This window comes from Mycteria americana, chromosome 25 (genome assembly GCF_035582795.1).
Source record: "Mycteria americana isolate JAX WOST 10 ecotype Jacksonville Zoo and Gardens chromosome 25, USCA_MyAme_1.0, whole genome shotgun sequence".
NCBI classification, from domain to species: domain Eukaryota; kingdom Metazoa; phylum Chordata; class Aves; order Ciconiiformes; family Ciconiidae; genus Mycteria; species Mycteria americana.
The window spans coordinates 2,765,780-2,784,479 of NC_134389.1; the positions used below are offsets into that span (position 1 = coordinate 2,765,780).

The 18,700-nt window shown below is 58.6% G+C and overlaps 1 protein-coding gene across 8 annotated transcripts in view; it reads right to left on the reverse strand.

Annotated features, from left to right (window-relative positions):
* Positions 1 to 18,700, reverse strand: part of MEF2D (myocyte enhancer factor 2D) — a 79,743-nt gene that overhangs the window by 18,826 nt on the left and 42,217 nt on the right. For all 8 annotated transcript variants that reach the window (XM_075524717.1, XM_075524716.1, XM_075524714.1 and 5 more), the window contains 3 exons: positions 15,175 to 15,493; positions 9,329 to 9,532; positions 2,101 to 2,238 (listed from right to left, as the gene is read on the reverse strand). In XM_075524717.1, coding sequence (XP_075380832.1) covers positions 2,101 to 2,238; positions 9,329 to 9,532; positions 15,175 to 15,228 — 396 coding nt within the window. In that variant the 5' untranslated portion in view covers positions 15,229 to 15,493. The remainder of the gene's footprint in view (positions 1 to 2,100; positions 2,239 to 9,328; positions 9,533 to 15,174; positions 15,494 to 18,700) is intronic.

Below are 18,700 nucleotides of genomic sequence, written 5' to 3' on the forward strand. Positions count from 1 at the left end.
GGGAGAAGATGCACACATCAGCCAAACCTCAAGGATTTCTGTTTTCATTAAAAGCGATTACAAACACCAAACGCAGAAGCCACGCCGAGGCCTCTCTTTAGCGAACAAGGCTGTTGTTAAGCTTCCCCGGCCGCCGAGTCTGGTTAGTTCTCGTCACACACAAAACCAACCCAGCTGGTTAAAAATGAAAAGCGTCTTCTTCAACCGCACACGCTCCACCTGCATCACTCAGTCCCTTGCTGCACAGGGAGGTTTAGTGGAGGAGCCCGATGCTACGCCCTGACTATATGAACCGCCCAGCACCTGAATGCCACCAGCCGGAATGACTTCAGGGCACGGACTGTTCCTTTACGGCACGTCCGGATGCTGCCTCCGGCGACAGGAGCCTGCTTGGAGCCCTCCCTTTGCAGCAGAAAAATACGGACGCTAAGCAGTCCCTGCTTTCCCAGGTCGTTTTGCACCGAGGATAAAGCCCTGCTGGCTTTTTGACTTTTTTTTGCATCGGCGGCAGGGCTTGGGCCGGGCACCGGAGGGGTGCGCATCCAGCCGGGGCCGTACCCCCACCCCACGGGAGCCCTGGCAGGGTGCAAACCTGCTCCCCGCTAGCGAAACCAGGGAGAAACCTCCGGGAGGCCGAGGCAGAGCCAAGCCTGGAGCTAATCCTGCACTACACCCACCCGGCAGGGCTGGGCTTGCTGTCACAGCAGAGCTGCGAGCAACCATCACCGCCTGCACCCCGTTTTGCTTCACACACACCCCCCCCCCCCCAGCTCTCCCAGGGCTCGGAGCAGCCACCCCCCCCTCCATCCCCAAAATGCAGGGGATGGAGATACAGATTTTGGGGTCCTTGGGAGGCTCCGGGAGCGACGCAGCGTTCACCTGCTGAGTCAGCAAAAGAAAGAGCCGCGGATTTCACAAGACCCAGTGCTCAAGAAAAGCCAGAATTTTAACTTGTGGGGGCTTGCAAAGCGCAGAAGGACGGATTCTTTTTTTTTTTTTTGGGGGGGGGGGGGGTAATTTTTGCAGTGCTGCATCCAGCCCTTGAAAACGAGCCTCCTCTCTGCTCCTGGCAGCATTAATTATGGCTGCAGCGACTCGGGGCTAATCCCTCGGAAGAAGCCTTGCCTGCATCAATAGCCTCTGCTCCCTCGAACTAACAACTAATTTGAAACGTGTCCCCCTCCTCCTCCCGTCTCCTGACACAAATCCCTTTCAGCGCTGTCCTGATGCCACCCCGGTGACGGCTCCGGGATCACAGGCTAAAACCTCCCTGGATTTCTGCCACGGCCACCAGCTGCCCCGAGGGCTCGGTGGATTTGGGAGGAATTAAGACGAAATAGCCCAAACCAGGCCGAGTCTTGCAGGGATGTGAGGGGCCGGCACCCGCTGCCAGCTCGCGTGAACGCTAGGGTCTTAACCTCGGCAAAAAGCCCTTTTTGGGGGGAAAAGGGGCAAAAAAGGAGGCCCCGATCCAGTAGTTGCAGCAAAGGAGGGGAGGACGGCAATATCCCCCTGCGCTGCCCAGCCGGAGCCAAGGAGGCTCAGGAACGCCGGAACGACCGGGAACGGTTTTCCCAAGGGTTGTTCCTGCTTCTCCGGGGGGGAAACAGGAGGGACCCTCCGGGCCCCTCGTGCATCTCCCCCGTCAGACTCGGGGTGCATTCGGGGCGGCGGGGGGCTGCGCGCATCGGCTCCCAAGGCACAGCACGGCTCCGAAGCAAAGCCATGCAAAGTCGTGTGTCCGTGTCCCCCCCCGTCACCTGGAGGCAGCCGGGGAGGGGCAAGGGGGGGCTGCAGACCACCAGCTACTCACTGCGAGCCGGTAACTCTGCATCATTTTATCAAACTCCTCATCAATCTTTTTATATTTCTCCTCCGTCTGCGGGGTCAACGCAAACACTTCATCCCCTTCCGGGCTCTCGCACTCCCTGTGCTTCTTGTTCAGCGCCTGTTACGTTTGGGGAGGGGGACACGGTGGGGGGGGGGGGGGGGTGTCGGGGAGGGATCGGGGGACGAGGTTGGAGGGAAATCGAACAGAAGAAAAACAAAACAAAAAAGAACATATAATGAAGGTTTTCCGGCCAAGGGGCAGGTACTTACACCGTATCGCTTGAACAGGATATCCAGATCCTCGCTGCCTTTACGGTATTTATCCTCCATCAAGGGGCTCTGGTCTATCGAGTCATCGCCGTCGGGCTCCGGGCTGTCACAGCCGTTAAAACCTTTCTTTCTTAACGTCTGAAAACACAATCGGGACAGTTTGAGATCTGGGAGTGGGGATGGGGAACACGGGCAGCTGTCTGAGACGGGCAGGTCCCCCCCGCAACATCCCCCGGCCCATAAAGACGAGGACTCGCCCTTGCCCAAATCAACAGATTCGCCCCAAGACGTCGTCGACCTCAACGGCGTTAAAGAGTCAGGATCAGGCCCTCGGGTTTCGACGCCGGGGTGTCTCTAATTAAGGAATTACAACGTGGGGATGGATGGAGAGAAACTTCTTTGCTTTCAAAGGATCTGTTTATGCCGGAGCTGAATTTGGCCCCGTACCAGCTCAGACGAATTCGTCACCTACAATTACTACAATGACAAGGAGGGGAAATAAACCTTAACGATATCTGCTCTCCTGCTAAAAATAGGGAACACCTTCTTACAAATAGGAAAATAAAACCCAAAATAATAAGCAAAAAGCAGCTTGCCCCGGCAAAAGCAGGGGGGTGGCATTCACCGAACGCAAAGGTTTGCACGACAGCAAGGGCACCGCGCGCCAGGGCACGCGGCACGGCGAGAGCCCGCGGGCGCCGGAGACGGCGAGCCTTGTTGGGGGTGACACAGGGGGGTGACGGTGACGGCGCCCGGGCAGCAAACCCCGCGCCAAGACCAGGCTGCGTGCGTGAAAAGCGAAGGTCCCGGGCGCTGCCGCAGAGAGTTAACGACGCGACGTCTCCTTCGTTAACAGGAGCCCGGTAATCGCTCGTTTGGGCTACGAGCAGGGTAGAGTGAAAACCCCAAAAGTTCCTCTTTCGTGCTCAGTAGCCAACTTGCAGATTGCGTTCCACATGCACATTTAATCATTTTATTTTCAAAATACCAAAAGCAATTAGGCGTTATTATGGAACCATCACTTGCCAATTTATTTTTTTTTTTTAGAAGTCAAAGCTACAGAATTTCCTGGAAGTCTTGATCTCTTTTCATGCCAAATTCAGCAGGGGGAGGGGAAAAAAAAAAAAACCCAACCAAAAAGCGCCTCGACAATTCTCCTCTGTCTTCCTAAACAGTAACAAACATCTCTATTTTGAGGCCAAAACGTATCCTGGAGTAGCTCTTCATCTACCTGCGAGCTCCGGGAAACACGCAGCTTGCAGGGGAATTTTTGCCGGAGCGGATAAAAACCGGCGACGTCTCCAGAAGGGCCGGAACCACCGCGGGCAGGTTTTGCTCGGCGTCGGTACGGCACCCCGCGCCGCGCCGCTCTGCCTCTTCCCGCGGCTCTTGCTCGGTGGACGCTCGCGCCGGGCGGCAAGAGTCAAGCAACAGGCACCAAACCCATCCCCTGGGCCTGTTTTCCATCCAGCTGAAGCTTTTCACAATATTTTCAATTAAAATTACTCCTTCACGGTGGTCATTTTAACGTGCGTTACTTAGGTTTCGTCTGCGGAAGGGAAAAGTCCACATCTACATCCAGCTCCGCCAGCAAAGGATCCGGCTCGCTCTGGACCACGGCGGCATCTGAGGCCCCGTTTGGTGTTACCAATAATTCCTGCTACCTAATAATTATTCCCTAATTACCTAATAATAATTCCTGGTACCCCTACTTCATGTTATTTATTGTCTCTTTATAGAGAAGGGGAGTGGGAATCCGAGTCGCTGGCACAAACAGGAGATTCCCAGGGCTTTTTCTGCAGGTTCCCGAGGATTTTTCCCTATTATTTTTCTATTTTTGTCTGCGTCCTTGTTTGTTTTTAGAATGGGCCAAAAAAAGGAACGGGTGCTGCCGGTGGGGAAGGAATGGCTTTGCTTTTTTTTTTTTTTACAGCATTTTTTTTTTTCCCCCGAAACCTTTTGTTTCGCCAATGCGGCCGAAAGCCGGAAAGTTGAGCTCTTATTTTTTAAAAAAAAAAAAAAAAAAGGTTTTTCCTCCTTCTCTTTCTCTTTCAGAAGCAAAATGGAACAAGTTGTTCCATGAGCAGTGGAAGGGATGAAGCCGGGTTTCCTCCGGACGCGTGCGAAGGGTGCCGGCCGGGGAGACTCTCCGGTGTCTAATAGGGGGCTGTGCCCACCTCGCAGCGGTTCTCTTTGCCGGGACGGTAACCGGATCCCTCGCCTCTGCCCTCCCATCCCTGCTCGGGAAACGCGAAGGTAATCCCTCGCATCCCTGGAAGCTCTTCTCCTCTGCCAAAGGCTGCCAGCGGGCTCAGGCGTCGGGGGGTCGGACGAGCAGCCTCCATCCCCCGGGACCCTCGGCGAAGGGAACCTCCCAACCGAATTCTCAAGAGGTTTCAGCCGAGGAACGCCATCCTCCTCCTTACTAAAATCTGCGGCAATGAAGCAGCCCGGGAGGTTTTAAGCAGCTTCCAGCTCCCCCGGCTCTGCCCCGTATTTACCGCCCGGAGAAAGCGCAGGGGAGAGCAAGGGGCAGACGCCGCCGGCCGTGGCATTTTGCCATTTCTAAGTCCGCGTGAAATCATCCCGGGGGTTGTTCCCGCAACGGCTCGATCGAGGAAAGCGGAGCAACGGGGTGAACGCAGCTCTGTTCACCCGGACCCAGAAAACCCCCTCCAAGCCGCTCGTAGCATCGCCCCTCTCTGCGTTTCCCAAGGTCTTTCTCCTCTGTGGGTCTAATATATTTGGTGTCTAACACAGCTTCAACTCAGCAGCTGTTGCCTTGGTCTCTTCCCTCTCCCCGGCCGCTAATTTCATAAAATTAGTCGTAACTTAATTGTCTTTGAGACCCGCACCTCCCTACCGAGCTCGGTTCGCAGCATCCCGAGCTGTGAGGGGCGGCCGCGGTGCCGCTGTCCCTCATCCCGTAGGAAACCCACCAGGAAGCATCGAGCCGGTTGCGCACGGGGAGAAAAATCCTTCCCGGGAGCTCCGGGCAGCTGCCTGCGGCGTGAGGTTGGATTATAACCCTTGCCACAGCGCGGGGCTGCCGGAGCCGCGGGCAGGGAGGGGAAGAAGGGGACGGGGACGGGCTCCAGAGCTGGCGCGGCAGAGGACGGGGACGATCCGCAGCGCGGCAGGATGGGAAGCACCGGCGGCAGTGGGTGACCGGGGCCCGAGTCGCAGCGGGACACGAGCCAAAGCAACGCGGCTCGTAGCAATCTGCTGCTCAAAAAGAGGTTTGGGACAACAAAACGCCATTTCCAGCCATACGAGCGTCGGCTGCTGGGGTTTTTTTTTCTTTTTTTTTGACCAAAAAAAAAAAAAAAAGTGTCCCCCACATTTTCTGCTTTTTGACAAGATGATGTAAAAGGAAAACAATCCTGCTGGGGTGAGAATCAAACCCAAAGATTCCCATTTTCAGGATTCCTGCAAGGTCTTTTAGAAAAGAGCTTTCCTTCTTGTTCCTCCTCATTCGCTTTTCCAGGGGAAAACCAGAAGATGCAAAGAGGCGTGAAACTTTTTTGTCACTGGGTTGCATCCAGTGCAACGTGACTATTTTTCATATAAAGTAGATTTTAAGTCAATTCCTTGACAGCAGAAAATTTTCAAAGGAGAAAAGCAGGGTGAGAACTTCACGTGGCAAAACACCCCCCCCCCCCCCCCCCGTCATCGACCCGTCTCCCTGCCGTCCCCAGGTCCCCCCACTCTATCGGGAGTCCCCCCGCGGCAGGACCCGCCGCCGGTCCCGCTCTTCCAGGCAATGCCCCCGCTCCCGTGACCCTCGCTCCTCCGGGAGCGGATTTCCAACCCCGAAGAGGGTGAGAGAGCAGCAGGAAACGCAGAACATGTGAGAGGAAACGATGCCCGACCAGGATGCGGTTGACTTCCCTTAGAGGAGGGAAGACTCAACCACCCCAGGCTTTGGGGAAGTCTGGACGAGGATGAGGATGAAGACGCGGCACCAGCGGCTGCCTCTGCACTTCGCCGCCTCCCCAGCGTGCTGCAAAACGCCCGATTTTACGCACCCTGGGGAACGACAACCCCAGGAAGGAGAATTAGGGAAAAATCAGGTCCGTCCCTCCCGCCCAGGACGTTCGGCCAAGGAAAGGAAAGAAATTGCGGTGTGACTTTAACTGGCTCTGGAGCATCCCCGTGCCCGGCTAGCTCTGCTCTCGTCCAAGTCCCTTATCAGAAACTGGCACGTCAGGCGGGCTGCGAGGAAACGAGAAGCGACAGCGAGGAGCAAAGCCGGCGTGATCCCAGCCCGGGCACGCACGTGGCACCCAGCGTGCCTGTCTGGGGGCCTCAGCTGTCCCCCGCCTGATTAAGGAAACCCCCCTCTCTGCATTAAGAGAGATTTTCTCGGACTTAAAAGCTTGCAACGGCCAGGACTTTGCCGGGCACGGAGGGAGCCGCGGGCATCGCGTGGTTGAATCCCACTCCCGACAGCCGCTGCCGATTCCCGGCGCGGCTGAAAGACGGAGGTGCCCCCACGGGGGATGGTCCCCAAAAGGGAGCCGGGGGTGTTGAACCCCTCTTGAAGCGGGGCTGGGGACGCTCGTCCCGGAGCAGCTCTGCCTCTCGCTAAATATCCAAGGGGATGGATAAACCCCGCAAGGGCAGCCCCGTGCAGCATGTGATGGGGTGCCCCGGTGCCCCCCGCAGACTGCACCCCCCCAGGACCAAAAAAAAATAAATAAATAAAGGGGGGGGGGTGTGTCTCACGTTTACTGTGGTTTTAAAACATAATTTGCACAGACCAACTTGTACCGCCCGGAGTTGGTGGGACCAGCGCCTTTGGCCCCGGGAGCCCCCCAGCCCAGCCGGGAGAGGAGATCCTGGCTTGGCCAAGCCTCCGGAGCCAGCGCCTCCAGCAAGAAAATGCGATCGAGAGGCTTCTGCCTCGATTCACCCAGGTCCCAGTTGCTCCTCATCTTTTCTGAGATGCTGCCAGAGTAATTCAGGGTTGCATCCCTCCGGTAGAAAGGGGCCACAGGCGTTACAGGGAAGGCAGACGCGTGCAGCGGCCCCTTAAAATCCACTTAAAATCATATTTGGTAGCAAATTCACAGCCTGTGCCTTCACGGCTCTAGAAATGCTTGACGCTGGGGAAGCTTCGAGGATGCGAAGATGGAGGAGTCAAGTTCAACTGGGAGCCACCAAGAAACGTGAGAAACGGGGTCTGTGCGCGGTGGGGACAAAGCCGGGCCGGTGGGGCTTGACCTGGGCTTAGGAGAAGGCTTAGGGGGGAGATAGAAATCAGCGCCAGGAGCAGGAACGGTCTCCCAGGGAGGGGGATTTGGGAGAGGAAACAGTAAAAATCTTTGAGCAGCCCTAACCCTGCTCCGCGATGAGACGAGGATGCTCGAGCGGCCTCAAAACCCGCCCGCACCCCAGCGGGTTTCGCTCCGAGGCGGCTCTGCCGGCAAGACGTGCCGAGCCCAGCGCGTTTGGGCTCTTTTTCTTGCCATCCACCAATATCCTTCCGCTCCCGACGTTCCTCTCCTCGGCTTTGGATGCAGATCCAGCTTTTCATGTGGTGCAAACACAGTATTTCTTTGGGTGCCAAGGACTGCGTGTAACTTGTCGGCTTGGGAGTGTTTGCATCTTGGACCATAAGGGAACAGAGAACGCTGCCCAAAATGTTTACGGTATTTTTAGGCCAAGACAAATCTGTTCGACGCTGCGAGCGCCGCAGTCTGAGCATCCCGGAAAGGCTGGGTGAGGCCGTGCTGACTAGCACGGCGGGGAACCGCGCCTGCGAAACCCCGGCATTTTCACGGTGGACGGGCGCTACCTGGCTCCAACGGGCCAAAAAGGACATTTTGGAACCATTTCTAAGGCCCGTACGCAACCGCGCGCTGGCAGAACGGTCGCCAAACCCCGGCGAGGGCAGGCAGGTGCTGCCGGTCGCTCGGCCACGGCTTAACCCGCTTCTGCTGCGGCGGGACGTCGGTGGGAACTGGGTGGGCAACGAGGTGAAAACCTCAAGTCCAAACCTCTCAAAAAGACACGTTCCGCGGAGGAAAAAGAAAAGGACCAAAAAAAAGCAAGATTTAGGAGGTAGGTTGGTTTTTTTTTTTCCCTTCTCCTTCACGAACCCGAAGCCCAAGCGCGCTGCCCAAGACGCACCAAAGGGATTCAAAGGCAGAAGCGGCGCAGCCCGAGCGGCGGGGGAAGCCGATTCCTCCAGCAGCGCTTTGAAGCGGCGAAGCTTCGTGCCGCACGAGGTCCGATCCGCCCAGGGCCCTCCGCGGGGCCGCGTCGCTCCGCTCCCTCGCTAACGGCTCTGCGGGTGTTCGTTTATGCCCGCCTGTAACGTCAATAATTACCCAGCCGAGCCCTTCACCCGCCTGCGTTTGCCCAGGGCTAAAGGCAGCTGCCCACACGCTGAAAAGCGACGGCCGAGGTGCCGCCGGGGGAGAGGATGTGACCGACGGCCGAAAAGTCGCCGGCACCCTCCTGCGAGCCAAATGCCTCGTGCTCAAGCCCGGCGATGCTCTGCCGGCACCAGGGACGAGGACAAAGCGGTGGGGAGGGGCCAGCGCGGGGTCACCGACAGCAAATGGTGGCCGAGCACCTCCTGCGATGCCGGCAGGCTGGAGGAGGAGCACGGCACGGGGTCAGCGAGGTTTGGACACGGTGCCCTCGGCAGTGCTGAGGTTGGTCAGGCTGGACTCGCCGTCCTCGGAGACCCACAAAACGCAGCCGCGCAAGCCTTGAGCAACCCCACCGAGCCGTGAGGTCGGCCGTGCTTTGAGCAGGGGTTGGACCAGAGGCACCCAAAGGTTCCTCCCAACCTGAATTACTCTGATTCAGCCCCTCGTGCCCTCCTACAATCCCACCGTGCGTGTCTGAACCAACGGACAGGGGCAATGTCACCAGCTGCACCAAGGCACCCCAGTGCAGCAGCCCCTGGAGATGCCTCCAAAGCCATCCCGTGGTCTGCCTGGCCCACGGGGAAGTCCCACAAAGCAAACCTGCCCCTCAATTTTAAGGCAGTGGATCAACACGTAACTCGAGACAGCTTCAAACGCTACCACCCAGAACGGAGTATTTCTGTAGGCTGGACCAAAAAGACGCAAAATCAGGCCGGCACCGAGTGTCGGAGATCTGCTCGCTCCCATCCCCACCCTGCACCGACCTCCCGCATCCGACTGCGGTGCCAGACCCGGCCCTGGCTCCACCACAACGGCAAAGCCGGGGAGAGGACGGGCGGCCTCACCTCGATGATGTCCGCGTTGGTCCGGCTCTCGTGGGGCTCGTTGTACTCGGTGTACTTGAGCAGCACCTTGTCCATGTCGGTGCTGGCATACTGGAACAGCTTGTTGGAGTGGTTGAAGATGATCAGGGCGATCTCGCAGTCGCAGAGGACGCTCAGCTCGTAGGCTTTCTTCATCAAGCCAAACTTGCGCTTGGTGAAGGTCACCTGCAAGCAAGGAGAACCGCGGTCAGAAGCCGTGCCCACGCTGCCATGGACCCGACACCTCCCGGAGAAAACTGGGATGAGCACTGGAGGAAGAGCAAAAGGAAGGGGAGGGCAGAGGGAATCTTCTGTCCTCAGTTTCCCCAACTGGACAACCACCCCAAGCTGTCCTCTCTCACTTCCCTCCTCCAACCGGTTCACATCGCTGCTTATTTTGGGATCCTCCAAAGGCAGACACTTCACAAGCACAAAGATGATTATCAGTGTTGGAAATCACATATTGCCAAATCAAGAGAAAATAAATTTCAGCAAAATCCCCAGCAGAGCTACCATCTGTCCGGGGGCTGCGGGTTGTTGGTGTTGGTTTTTTTGGTCTGTTTTTTTTTTTTTAAAGTTGAATATTCAAGCAGCGGAGATCTCGTCCTCGCTCGCTGCAGCAGCGCTGCGAGCACCCAACCCTGGGAGCCGCAGAGCCGGGGGGCTTGGCCGCCCCGAAGCAGGTCAGGGTGCTGCCCCACACCACCCACCCCATCCCTGACCCACCCTCCCGCCTCCCAGCACCCACTCCTCTTGGGAGGCTGTGCTTCCCCAAAGGCACCCCGAGCCCCCCCGCAGCGGGTGCCCGGCCGGCTGCTGCCTCCCTCTCGCCGTCCCCGTAACCTTGTTGAGGCATTTTTCCGCATCGCCTGCTCACCCGGGGTCACCGCGCTCGTGACTGCGGCCCCCCGTCCTCCCAACCTGCCCTGCCTTGAAATGAGCTGTCATTAGAGCTGTCAGCTAACGAGGCATCTTTTGCAGGACCGATCCTTGCGAGCTGGCTGGGGGATGGGGAAGGAGCTGGGCGCGGGCTCCAAAACCCGCTCCAGACGCCGGGCAGACGTTGGGCTGCGTTTCCCAGCCCACGCTCGGCTCTCGCCGCGACGCTCCTAACAGGACCCAGCTGGTGGGGAGGGAGCTGGTTCGGGGCTCTCCGTCCCGGCTGCGGCACAGGCCAGCCGCCGAAGGTCCCTCACGCTCCGGCACCGAACGGCACGCTGCCGGGGAAAGGCACGATGCTTGGCCGATGCCCTCGTAGCAAATAAAAAAAGAAAAGGAAAATAAAAGGCAGAGGGGTCACCGCTTTGCTTTAAGCATTGCTCTCGGGGGCGAGGCAGCAGCCCGGGGAAGGGCTGGAGATGAGCTGAGATGCCCTCGGGTGCCGAGAGCTGCCCCCTCGCCGCGCGCATGCACGGGAGGGCTCGAACCCACTTAGGGCCTCCGCCACGGCATCGATTTTGCAGCCGAACAGCTTTAATTTGCAGCGTTGAGGGAGGAGAGGGAACGAGGCTGTTGCCTTCGCTCGACTCGAGTTAGCGGCGTTACAGGCACGGTCCAAAGAGCTTAACCCGGAGCTTCCCCGTCCGCACCGGCGGTGACGAGCACTGCCGCCGCGATGCCACCGGCAGCACCCAGCACGCACCCACCGGGGTCCTGCACCCAAGGAGACGGAGCCGCATCCCTCCGTGCAGCGGGAGGGCAGAGCAGGGGCAGCCCTGGGCACGCACGGCGCGGGGAGCTGCCCGCCCCTCCCCGCCATCTTCCAGAGATGATTAAGCAGTAACGAGATTCGGCTCTAATCGCCTCATCCCCTGGAAAGTGCAGGGCCGGCACCCCGCGCCGCCGCTCCCCGCCACGTGCGCCCGCTCGCACCGCGGTCGGGCTGCGAGCGCCAGCGCTCACGTTGCCAGTGTCTGCCCCGGCTCCGGCACGCTGTCACGCAAATTAAATTATTTGAGGGCCAGCGCCGGTGTCATTGGCAATTCCCCCTCCCTGGTGGCATCCCGGACCTCTCGGCCACCCAAAATCACTGCTGCCGGGCGCTGGCCCTCGCTGCTCCCAGCCACACCGCAGCCGCTGCCGCACCGTATGACTTCAGGGGGGACCCAGCTGCGGTTTTGCTCCTGCAGCCCACGGCAGGACAGGCACTAAAACCGACCCGGGGTTCCCCAGCGCCGTGCCGGCAGCATTTCTGGTCTCCTGTCCCTGCTAGAGACCGGCTGCTCCGCCGCAGCTCCGGCAGCAGCCGCAGCCCGGTATGGTGTGCCTCGCTGTCCCCCACCGAGACGGCCCCGCTGCTCTGACTCACGCTCGAAGCAGCCCGAGGAGCCCTCGAGAGGAAAACACACGGCGTCTCCGCCGAGACAGAGGGAACAGCCGAGGGTGGTCGTTTCTGCAGCCGCCGGTGCCACCTCACCAAAAAAACACCTTGCCGGGCACCACGAGCCCAGTTGGCCACCAGGATCGGAGGCAACGGGGCGAGGCCAAGGCGCGCGGGGGCAGCTCCCGGCCTTGAAGACTAGAAACAAGCGTGGTTGGGGTATCGCCCTTGAGCGACGAAGGAGGGCGTGGGGTCGCCCGCCCCGAATCAACCAACAACCTGAGCAGAGTCAAGCAGAAGCCAAAGCACCAAATCAGCCCTCTACGGGTGAGGGGATCTTCCCTCGGCAGACAGGGACAGGGCGGAGGAGCGTCCCTCTGTCTCGGCACCCCTGCTTCTTGCAGAGAAAAGCAAAGATCCGCCGTTTAGCCAGCCCCGTCGCACAAAAGCGTCAGCTAACGCCGCCCGGCGCGCCTACCCCTGACCCGGGACAGAAACCCCAAACCTTCCCCTACCAGCGCGCACGAGCCTCATCTAGAAGAATTAACCTTGTAAGTCTAAGAGGGTAATCAAATCTCATGCTTCAGGGCGTAAGCCGATCACCAAAGGGGTCAGGAAGGAATTACTGCCCCACACTAGCAGGGGATTTTTGCCTTTCCCCTGATGCAGACCATATTGGCCGTTGCCGGAGTCAGCAGGCTGGCCCTGACGGACCGATGGTCTGATCTGTTCTGGCAAATCCTCTCCAGTAATTCCTCTAACGACGTTAGTGACTCTTACTTGCTCTCCTCCCCTGGTTTTGGCTTCTGCTGTAATTCTGGTCTCCTCCGCGCGGGCTCGCGGTCCGTGCGCCCGTGGGAGGCGAGACCCGGGGCGTGAGCAGGGGCGGACTCGCTGATGCTGTAGGTTGGGTGCGAGATGCACGGGAAGAGCTTCGCCTCGCAGCGAAGGCTTTGGAGAGCCCCCGTTCAACCTTCACTCCTCCTGAGGTTCACGATGCCTCGGCGGCCCCAAATCACCGTTAGTGATGAACTCCACTCGCAGAGCGAGCGGCAACGCAGGCGTCGAGAGCGGCTCTGCCTCCGCCTCCTCGCACGACCACCGGCGAATCCCTCCTTCTCCAGCGCATCCACGCGCTATTCCCATTCCCCGTCCCTCTCCCTCCCGGCACGCGCAGGTGCCGCGGGAGCCATCCAGGCGCCGGCACGCGCCGAGGAACGCGCGTGCTCGCCTGCCACGGCTGGAGCTGCAAGACCTACATTTCCAGCAGCAGCACCGCGGCATGAAACCCCATGCATAATTCAGCAGCACCGGGCTGCTCAGCTCCCGGGGTGCGGCACGGGAAAGCCGAGCCGTGCCCCCGGCACCACGCTTTGCGGGGGGGGGGCTGCTGTGAAGACGGGGATGGGCTGAGGATGCTCCCAGAGCCTGGGTTTAAGCCGGCTTAGCCGACAGCCCGCAGCCACGGCGGCCACGCGTGGAGGCTTCTCATCTCTGATCTGCAACAAGAGCAGGAGAGGAAGGGACGGGGAATGAGATGAAGCAAGATGGGACATTTCCGAGCCCAGAGACCGCGTCCTGGCATTGCACACACGTAGTGCAAAGCAGGAGGGTTATCACCCTCTTTACAGAGGTGAGAGATGCCCCCACCGCGGCGGACGGAGCAAAGCAGCAGCCCGCTGCCTGGAGCGGCCGTTCCTCACGAAGCGTCCTCTCTTCTTGGTGCGTCCTTGTTTCCCAAAGAAAAGGAGCAGCAAAAATAATCGACTGCAAAGCCTGCGCTGATGACCAATTAAACAGCTGCTGCTTCGCTGACACCCGACTTAAACAGGGCCGGGTTTTTGGGAAAGCAAAGCGATACGTGCCGCGCTCACACGGGGAGCGATGCTCCCGCGCTGGGTTTTGGAAGAACCGGCCCGGCCGGGGACGGAGCTGCCGTCGAGGGAAAAACCAACGTCCCCCAGCCCCGGGAGCTGGGCTTTGGGGACAACACCTGACACCCGAGACGTGCTAAAACCACGGCACCCGGCCGTGCCGAGCAACTCCCGCCGCTAAATCCCACCTGGGCTTGGCTTGGCTTGGCCGGGGAGAGCTCAGCAAGGGGCTGCATCTCCAGCCCCCCTCGGTCAAGCCCTGCACCACGGAGCAGCTCAACGCCCCCCAAAAAAGCCTCCCACCACCTCGGCTCCTGCCTTTGGCAGCGAAACGCTTCTTTCCTTTCCTGAAGGCTTATACAACAGGGCTAGGCTGTGCCATCAACCTCCAGCATTACCAAATATTTTCCGTTCATTTGAACTCCTAATGGGGCTCCAATAGCTGCAAATCCCTCTCTCCCCTATGCAATGCTCGGCAGCGCTGCCCCATAAAATACACTCCAGCTTCTTTAATAACCCCTAACGCCCCATTGCCTGCTAATTATGGAAATAAACAGCGCCATGAGCAACTGGGACATTATCAAACAACATTTTATGCCCATCCCCCCGCCACCAAATAAAGCTGTAATGAAGAAAACCTGCAATTTTCTATTGTTTTGCTCCGGAGCAATAAACCGGTTCATCCAATTCTGTTATTTGCCACTTTTTAAGCGTTAGGAATATATACGCATACTTTTTTTTTTTTTTTTTTTCTGGCATAAAAGCGGTAGGAAAGAAGCCACGCTGGGGCATCCGCAGCGGTGGCTGGACTAAAGGCGGAGGCTTGGATTTGCTGAGCCAAACTCAAGGACCACGGGAAGCCACGGAGCAAAGGGACCTGCCTGAAAGTCTCGTGGTTACGGGGAAATACAGCGACGGAGCCGTCCCAGAGCAAACCTGGTCCGGCAAAGCGCTGCCGCTCAGCCGGTCCGACTCAAGGAACACGTAAATTAAGGAAAAATCCGGCGGGGGTTTGTTTTTTCTTTTTCCTCTTGAGACACGCGCGTGTATTTCTACACACATGCACATGCGTGCGTGTCTAGGGCTTGGCTTCAACACAGCACAAGGAAAAAAAAAAAAGCCCTGGACCCATGTAAGTTTTCAATTGAAAAAAAAAAAAAAAAAAAAAAAGAATAATTTGGGTTGTTTGCGTTCAGAAAAATGGATACTTGTTGTGGCTGTTCTTTATTGGAAAAACCTCACGGAAAATGTCAACTGAAATATATTTTCTGCACGACAAAAAAAAAAAAAAAAAAAAAGAAAAGGAACTAACTGGAGAAGATCCTTTCTTCTGGAAAAGCGCTTAGATGGAAACGGCGCGAGGAGCTCCAAGACGAGGAGCAACGCCTGGGTGGGGGCCGCGGCTCCTCGCCACGGCAAAACGGGGCCGTTTGCCTGGTTCTGGGTATCCGCCTGAATCCGGCCCCGGTGCTGAGTTTCACCCATCTGCTTAGTTTATGGGTTGGGGGAAAAAAAAAGCACCGGTTGGCCCAAACTGGGATGGCAATGGGTCATTTTGAAGCAGAACCCTTAAAATACCCGACAGGAGGAGAGCGGGCGAGGAGGGAGCGGAGAAAGGAAGGGAAAGCACCGACCTGCCGATTGCGCTCGTCCGTGATCCGCTGGATCTGGATCTTTTTTCTCCCCATCTTCTCCGGAAATCCTCACCGCACCCGGGACGCCTTGGGTTCAGGGGAGGGGAAAAGTAACCCCGTTTTAAAACGCTTTCATTAAAGAGCGTGGGGGGCTTTTTCTTTTTTTTTTTTCGGATGAAAACCAAACCAAAAAACCAAACCAAAAAAAAAAAAAAAAAAAAAAAAAAAAGAGTTTTGCGTCGCTCCTTTGCTCAGTTCATGGTATCCTCCTGCGTGGCCGGATCCAGCGGGGCTGAGCCGTCAGCAGCTGCTCAGAGCCCTGTGCAAGGAGAGAGAGAGGAGTGAGACCGTCCGTCCCGTCCGTCCCCAAACCCCATCCAGGATCCGGCACCCTCCCGGCATCCTCCCCACCGCCGGCACGGCTCCTGCCCCCAGCCCGGGGGAGCTCTCTGCTCCATCCTCCCGCTCAGCTCTGGGGCCAGGAGGGTTGCAGAGGGATTTATCCGACCTGATCTCGAAAAACCCCAAGGATGGAGCCCAAAAACGCCCGCGCTGCAGGACACGTGTGGGCTGGGCACGGCGATGCTCGTCGAGGAGGAGGAGACGGCAGCAACGAGCCCGTGAATCATTATTCCTCCGTGACACTCCAGACTTTTCTTTTTTTTCTCTTAATAAAGTCATAAGCAGTCGAGTGGCTGGTGATTAGCTTGGGCAATTTAAATCTGTCTCCAATTTCTGCATTAATCTTCAATTTGGAATTTTAAAATGTCTTTATTTGATTACTTTAAAAAAAAAAAACCTAGAATCGGGCACCGAAACCGAATTCTTATGGGCGAGGGGAAGAAGGACTCCAAAGGAAGCCGGGGCAGCCGGATGCCGTTGTTGCCATCGGTCTGGGGGCGTGCGGATCGACTGGGGGTATCTGCTGTTCCCCACCCCTCTCCCCAAAGGGGCGAGTGCCGCGGGTCCCGGGGCACCCGCACGGCTCCTTGCTCAGCCTCGCTCCGTGAGCCCGCACCGCACCTCCGCCGTCCTCCGGGCACCCGCGTCCCCGACGCCGGAGGCTCTATCTGGGTGTGCCAGGGCACCTACCGACACAGCCCCCCCCCCCCCCCAGCCCCATTTCACCCCATTTTTTCAGCATGCGCTGCATTGCAGCAAGGGGGATAAAGGGGGAAAGCTGCCCCGGTCGTTTTTCCACAGGTATGTTTTTCTCTTGGGTCTCTCTCTGAGTGGATAAGAGCAGTGATAACATTGCATTTAAGGCGAGGGTGCCCCGTGCCAAGACCCGGGCAGAGGGAAAAGCCGGTCCTAAAATAGCTTCCTATCTGCCTCGACTTGGCAGCCCCCAGCCCTCAGTTCTTGATACAAAAAGCACGAAAAAAAGCGCTTTTTCTCCCCTCCCACCATCCCAAATTCACCCGCAGCATCCGCAGCCAGCCCCGACCGAGCTCCTCTCCCACCCCAGAGCATGGAGCCCCCCCGGACCCCGCTGAAGCCCCCCAGCAAACCTTGGCCCCATCCTTTGCCTCCTCATCAGACCACGCTCCGACAACAAACAAGCCCTGACGGTCTCACTCCCACATTTGTTTGTCGGGGTTCATTGAGTCGTGTGAGTCACTTAATCTTTTTCTCTGCTTTTTTTTTTGGGGGGGGGGGAGTAAAATTATTCATTGCGCATCGTGCTCTGTGGTTTCAGCGCTGATTCAAGCAGCCGAGAGGGGAATGGGGAGACTTTTCCCCCCCCGACATCCACAATTTGCTCTCCGGGGAGGACAAGCAATGCGGAGCCCAGGAAAGGCCGTTGGCAGGAGACTGGAGATGAAGGGCAGCGAAAATCCCTTTTTTTTTTTTCCCCCATAAATCCCACCAGGAAGACTCTTTGCAAGGACAAACCATACAGGGATGGTATTTGCTGCTTGAATCATTGTTTCTCAAAATTGGTGCGTTTCCCCCCGCAGCAGCAAACAGGAGGGACTGTCTGGCTGCGAGCAGCACCGGCGCGGCTGGGAATGCCGAGCTGGTGCCGGGGGGATGCCCTTCGGCTGCTGCTCCCCGTCGCTCTGCAGGCAGCCCGGAAAAGGCCGGTCCCAGAGCATTGCCCATCCCAGAGCATCGCCGGACCCAGAGCATCACCGGACCCAGAGCATCGCCCGTCCCAGAGCATCGCCGGACCCAGAGCATCGCCGGACCCAGAGCATCGCCCGTCCCAGAGCATCACCGGATCCAGAGCATCGCCGGACCCAGAGCATCGCCGGACCCAGAGCATCGCCCGTCCCAGAGCATCGCCGGACCCAGAGCATCGCCCGTCCCAGAGCATTGCCCGACCCAGAGCAACGCCCGTCCCAGAGCAACGCCCGTCCCAGAGCATCGCCGGACCCAGAGCATCGCCCGTCCCAGAGCATCGCCCGTCCCAGAGCATCACCGGACCCAGAGCATTGCCCGTCCCAGAGCATCGCCAGACCCAGAGCATCGCCCGTCCCAGAGCATCGCCGGACCCAGAGCAACGCCCGTCCCAGAGCATCGCCCGTCCCAGAGCATCGCCGGACCCAGAGCATCGCCGGACCCAGAGCATCGCCAGACCCAGAGCATCGCCGGACCCAGAGCAACGCCCGTCCCAGAGCAACGCCCGTCCCAGAGCAACGCCCGTCCCAGAGCATCGCCGGACCCAGAGCATCGCCGGACCCAGAGCATCGCCCGTCCCAGAGCATCGCCGGACCCAGAGCAACGCCCGTCCCAGAGCAACGCCCGTCCCAGAGCAACGCCCGTCCCAGAGCATCGCCGGACCCAGAGCATCGCCCGTCCCAGAGCATCGCCGGACCCAGAGCATCGCCCGTCCCAGAGCATCGCCCGTCCCAGAGCATCGCCGGACCCAGAGCATCGCCCGTCCCAGAGCATCGCCGGACCCAGAGCATCGCCGGACCCAGAGCATCGCCCGTCCCAGAGCATCGCCGGACCCAGAGCAACACCCGTCCCAGAGCAACGCCCGTCCCAGAGCAACGCCCGTCCCAGAGCATCGCCGGACCCAGAGCAATGCCGGACCCAGACCATCGCCCGTCCCAGAGCATCGCCGGACCCAGAGCATCACCGGACCCAGAGCATCGCCCGTCCCAGAGCATCGCCCGTCCCAGAGCATCGCCGCTCGAGCTGGCACCGGTGAGCAGGGGATGCAGGCGCCGGGCTGCCACGAGAGCATCCCTCAAAGGTTGGTGATACAAGAAGAACCAAAAGGAAAATAAGGATTTTTGTTTCACCCACCCGGGGTGTCTGCTTAGCATTTCCACCGCCGCAAGCCCACGCAGGAGAGAGTCCACAGCCCCAAGGCCGGGGGCCGAGGCGAGGATTTCGCACGCGCGGAGAAAACTTGGCGGAGGAGGAACTTTCCGCTGAGTTTGCTTTGCAGCTTTTCCCTTCGGAGTTGCCATTTCTTTAAACTGGCTGAAAAATATTCACCTTCACCATCTTCAAAACCACCAGCAGCAGCGTGAAGTAGCAACAGCTCCGCATCCGGACCCAGGGCGAGATG